At 42.1% G+C, this 5,432-nt stretch overlaps 1 protein-coding gene across 1 annotated transcript; it reads left to right on the forward strand.

Annotated features, from left to right (window-relative positions):
* The first annotated feature begins 64 nt into the window (after nucleotides 1–64).
* On the forward strand, nucleotides 65–5,322 carry mfap2 (microfibril associated protein 2). Its single transcript, XM_054616528.1, has 9 exons — nucleotides 65–143; nucleotides 1,894–1,955; nucleotides 2,711–2,758; nucleotides 3,154–3,180; nucleotides 3,287–3,364; nucleotides 3,449–3,490; nucleotides 3,578–3,665; nucleotides 4,311–4,384; nucleotides 4,469–5,322. Exons 2-9 carry the CDS (start codon nucleotides 1,925–1,927, stop codon nucleotides 4,570–4,572), a joined length of 492 nt encoding a protein of 163 aa, XP_054472503.1. The 5' UTR covers nucleotides 65–143; nucleotides 1,894–1,924; the 3' UTR covers nucleotides 4,573–5,322.
* Nucleotides 5,323–5,432: the final 110 nt, after the last annotated feature.

The following is a 5,432-nucleotide window of genomic DNA, read 5'->3' on the forward strand; positions in this document are numbered from 1 at the left end:
GGAGCTGGGACCGGGGGCTGGAGGCTGGGACTGGACGGGGAGGAGACTACTGAGGGTGGTACAATGTGGCGCTGCGAGGTCCTCCTGCACTCAGAGGACGCATGAGAGCCGAGGATAGTCGGAGCAGACTGTAGCAAAGTTGGGTAAGAAACTCTGAAAAAGTAACTTAGATTTTGAGTTAAGTTGATTCTAGTTTTTTTGTTTTTATGTCATGCATGTGTGGGCTCTGATTGTTCAGAAGACTTAACTTGAGTTTCATTTGTTGCTGGAAATTAATGGTTGGAAAAAATAAAGAGATGTGATGTAAAAATGCACAGATTGCATGCAGCCCAAAACGCGTTACAAAGACTTTAACCATCCTCTCAGTCGGCATAATGCACACAGAATAAGAGTGCGTTCATTTTGCGTGTATGTTAATGGCTGTTGAGAGCTGACATGTGGTCCTGTGTTTTCACTGGAGAGAAGAAGGAGGAGGGACATCACAGCTCAGCTTGCAGCAATAGCAGAGGCTGGGGGTCGATGAGGGCACATGGGAAGATGATTTAGATTTTCTGTTTGTATATTTGTCATAGTTGCCTAAAAACAAAATTTGTAAAAGAAAAAATTATGACAGCAGTGCATCTACTGTTGCTGTCCTCAGAAACTCCTACTATTGAGTGTGTGTGTGTGTGTGTGTGTGTGTGTGTGTGTGTGTGTGTGTGTGTGTGTGTAGGTGTAGGTGGGGGGAGATGGGGTCTGTAGCTGGGAAGGGAAGGACTCAATGGGGAGAGGGGGGGGTTAATCGCTCCCAGATGTGTGCTGTGAAAACATATGGTTTCCGATAGCCACTGTGATGCAAAAGAAGAATGTGTGTGTGCGTGCGTGTGTGTGCGTGTGTGTGTGTGTGTGTGTGTGTGTGTGTGTGCCTGATGCTGGTACACAAACACACACACATTCACTGATTTATTGATACACATGCAGAACTTGTACAAACCGTGCTCCAATCACGTTTTGTGTCCAGTGTGGCCTCAAAAAAAATAAATCTGCATGTGGTTACAGAAAGAAAAGTAGGAAGTCCTCAGAGTAGGATGTGAGAAGCACAGATTAACTGCTGCATGTTGTGTGTGTGAAACAGCCTACAGTTCTGCAGCGGAGGAGGAGCATTCATACTTTCCATAAAGTGGAAAAGTAGTTTAGTGACTGTAACAGGAAGCGAAGGTAATGGCTTTTACTGTATGCAACAGTTTCACAATGCGACCTCCTGTATTTTACTGCCAATTTAACTCAAAAGTAACACTCAGGGATGGCTATTGCTGTCAGCGTTCATGTTTTTCTGTCCACATGTCATTTTCACTCAACTTGAAAGGCTCCTGCTCCGTGGAGGGAATAAGAAAGAAAAAAGGGGTAAAGAGGAGGAGGGGGGGAGGGTTTGAGGAAATGACCAGCGAGGGCGACAGAAGGGAAACGAGGGATGTGGAGGCAGACGGAGAGAGGGAGGGAGGCAAGAATAAAAACTCAGGAGGAGGGGTGGGGTTGAGGGGTCCTCTGTTTCCTTTCCTGGAATGCAGCCCCGAGACTGTCTGCTGCAGCGAGGAAAAGTAGGAAAACAGAGAGATTGTTCTAAGAAGACAGACGTGCCACATTCTTGCTGTCAGAGTCCCCCCCCCCCTTTTTCTTGCCGTGGCTGTTTGAGGCCAGTGGAGGTCGGGGGGGGAGATGAGTGGGGAAGCAAAGGGAGGGCAGAGCAGAGAGAGTCGAGAAACAGTGGGGGGGGGGTTGGAAGGGTGACAGAGCAGAGGGCAGGGGGAGAAAGAGGAGAGGAGAGTTAAGGAGACCAGAGGAATATCCAGCACTGAGCACTTTATTCCCCTCATGTTGCTCTGTTTTTTAATTCTCCCCTCTACTCCCCTCCAGTGACACAGTCAGCCTACCTCCCAGAGTGACCATGAGAGTCCTCCTACTCATCTGTATGCCAGGTAACTGCACCAACACGGAGGCCCCTGAACACTCTGGTCTAAATCTTACATTTAAATATTCATTACTAAATGTGCAACATTGAAAGTTCATTTTAGGGGAAATACTTTCATCCACTTTCTTGCCCAGAGTTAGATGAGAAGATTGATACCACTCTCAAGTTCTCACAATGAATAGGAAGTTTCTGCCCGCACCTGGTTAGCTTAGCTTAGCATAAGGACTGGAAACAGGGGAAACAACTAGCCTTGAGCTAGACTTCACTGACATCATGGCCTCTTCTACACATGTGCTGCTGTTACACTACTTGAGCATTTTTCCATTTCCCTAGTACCAGGCCCAGTGCCAGGGAATTTATTCAACATTAAAAGTTGCATTAAAGTTACTTTAAAGTGAGAAGAAAAAAAAAGAAAGAATCAATAAAACACACTATGGCTCAATTCAAAGAACTCTGGTGACTTCATGTAACTTTGACTGTGGCTGCAGTTGGCATTTAGAGGAAAATGGTAAATGCAAGGGTGTGTTTTATTCCTTTTAAACTCGACATTTCATTTGTGGCAGAAACATTTTGACAAAAAGTACAATGTTCAAAACTTTGAAAATAGAAAAAGTAGAATTAAAAAAACACCTTAAAAAAGTGCATAATAAAGATACCCAATTAAAGTATTCAGAGAACTTGTAATTACTGACTTTCCCTCCCCTGTGTTTCACTCATCACCCCATCTTATGTGATTACTTTATTGTTCTGAAATGTCAACAGTTCTGCTGCTCGCCCAGGCTCAGTACCAGGAACCATTTCCTTTTTTGGGTGAGTTCATTAAGAGAATATCGGCCCTGATTGCTCCAGCTCTCCATCGGTTTATATCAGAGCTCTGCACATCTGTTATTGATTTATTGTTGTCCTCTGATGTGTCACCTCGCCTCAAGCTGTTCTCTCCTCCTCACTTGTTATTTACCACCCGCATAGCAACCGTCGTCACAGTGTGACCACTCTGCATGTTATTATTTTTAAACATCTTGCATATGAAGTCATGCATTACACCCACACAATCTGCCTGTTTTGTTCAGTTTTGGCATGCAGATGGTTTATTTTAATGGAGCAGAGTTTTTTGTTGTGTGTTTGAGGAGTTCTGACTGTAATTGGTTTCACAATGTTTATTGCATGTAACTGTTTTCCCTCCTGTTTATTTCATGGCTACACAGAGGACTATGGGCCGGATTATTTTCCAGGTAAAGCACTTTAAGGTCCATAGAAATGTTCCTAGATGTTACCTTTATAGTTAATTACCAGTGTTTAGTTTGTTTTTTTAAAGCGATTCCTCTCTTTCTTGTCCAGACACTGACAATCCTCAATCTCCTGGAACCTACCAGCAGCAGGTTCGCCTCGATCCAGTGGTCCGTCCAGAAAAATCAGGTACTGTCTGAGTCATGCTATCTAAGATTCGTATGTATTGTGTCTAGAACATATTTGTAAATCTGTTTTCCATGTAAATATCAGAGTCCGATTTGGAGACGGAGCCAACAGAGCCTGGACCTCTTGGTAAGAAAACCTTTAGGGAAAGGATGAGAGATTATCTGTTGTTAAGTTTGAGTGGAGACATTATTTTGCTGTGTGTTTGATTTCCAGATTGCAGAGAGGAGCAGTATCCGTGCACCAGACTCTACTCTGTTCACAAGCCATGCAAGCAGTGCCTGAACAGCCTCTGCTTCTACAGGTTTGTACTGAAATTACTTTCAAACAAGCAGTTCCCCGAAAAGGGAAAACACAGTCATCTCTTTGTCCTCTCTGAGTTACTTAAGCAACCTAATGCTAAATGCTTCTACTACATTCCCTAAAAACACAAATCTCAAAAACAAATCTTCTCAAAAACAGCCTGTCTACACAAACATGGAGTTGGGCACTGTAGTCTTTAGCAAACGTTACTCAAAAAGAAGTAAATAACGTATTTGTTGAGTACTACTTTCAACCGCGGATTAATACACATTTGGTGCACTAATTCAATTAAGCTAAACATTTACAGCAGCAGGACGGTGTATGTGAGATTGCATTATGCTAAACTACCGTGCCCATGTTTATGGTAACAAAGGAACATGTATCACAGCGCATCAATGTAACTGATGTGTTTAGAAGAAAATATTTTTTGACAATTATGGAGCTCAATTGTACAGAGGAATAAGATAATTCAGGCTTTGGATACAGTGATAACCCTTGGGATCAATTGCAGGATTTGATCAAGAGAGCAAGGGAAAGAAAAATACAGATTATTGTCAGATTTGTTCTTAAAGTATTGTTTTGGACTGATAAGACTGATGATGATGAAGATGACTCTCTTGTGACCTCTACATGTGTTTCCATTAAGTTTGCGACGGGTGTACGTCATCAATAAGGAGGTTTGCGTGAGGACTGTGTGCGCACATGAAGAGTTGCTCAGAGGTGCGTTCAGTGTATTCTACTTTTTTTCAGTTTTCAGTTTGCATAGTAAGACTCGTTATCCTAACTCATTGTCTCTGTGTTTAGCGGACATGTGTCGTGATCAGTTCTCTCGCTGCGGCGTGGCGGCGCTGAGCGGCCAGTGTGCATCAATAGGAGGAAGCTGTGGGAAGAGCTGTGGTGGCTGCTGATCGAGAACAGAGTTCAGGGACACTACCTGCCCAGACACTGCCTCTTTTTCTACAACTCATCCACATCCTCTTGATCTGTCCTTCTTCCTCCATGTTTCTCCTCACTTTGCCTTTTGACTCCTGTAAAAGCTATTACTCTTGTGCAAAAAGCTCTTGTTGTGTTCATCTTTTCTTTCCACATGTATGTCTGCTCAGTAGATCCTGTATGTATGGATGAATAACCTTCAAAAGAACATTGATGATTGTATAAATCGCTGGTGCTATAAAATCTTCACACTGGTGCTATAAAATCTATTAGAGATGCACATAAAACTGCAGAACATCTTTTTGTTTTTATCTTTTTTTGTTGTTTTTAGCATATTGTACCGTATTAATCTCATGCTTTGTGTTTGTTGATATGTTACTGTACCTGTGTTTAAAAGCAGTCATTCTCATGATGATCAAGGTATTAATTGGTGGCCACTGTGCACTGACATCAGACCAAACTAATAAATATCCAGCCATTATAGATCATGAGATGTGTGAAGAAGCAGGTGGTGAGTGACCTTAGTTTTTGTACTACTGCCACCTGGATCTGTACTTAGCAACCAAGCAGCAAGCATATATATATATATATATATATATATATATATATATATATATATATATATATTCCAGTGGCAATAAGTGCTTTAAAAGTGCTTCTCACAAACGGCCTCTGTACTACTGCTTTGTAAAACTGTCACTATAAAGACTGAGAAAAAAAAATAAACTTCTTTTTTACTACAGTTTATCAGTGTGTGATTGAGTCAAACGTGCAGCTCAGTGTGCTGAAAGGTATTTATGAAAGACATGATTTATGATTCACAAAGTGAGTTTAT

This window comes from Anoplopoma fimbria, chromosome 17, assembly GCF_027596085.1.
Source record: "Anoplopoma fimbria isolate UVic2021 breed Golden Eagle Sablefish chromosome 17, Afim_UVic_2022, whole genome shotgun sequence".
Lineage (NCBI taxonomy): Eukaryota > Metazoa > Chordata > Actinopteri > Perciformes > Anoplopomatidae > Anoplopoma > Anoplopoma fimbria.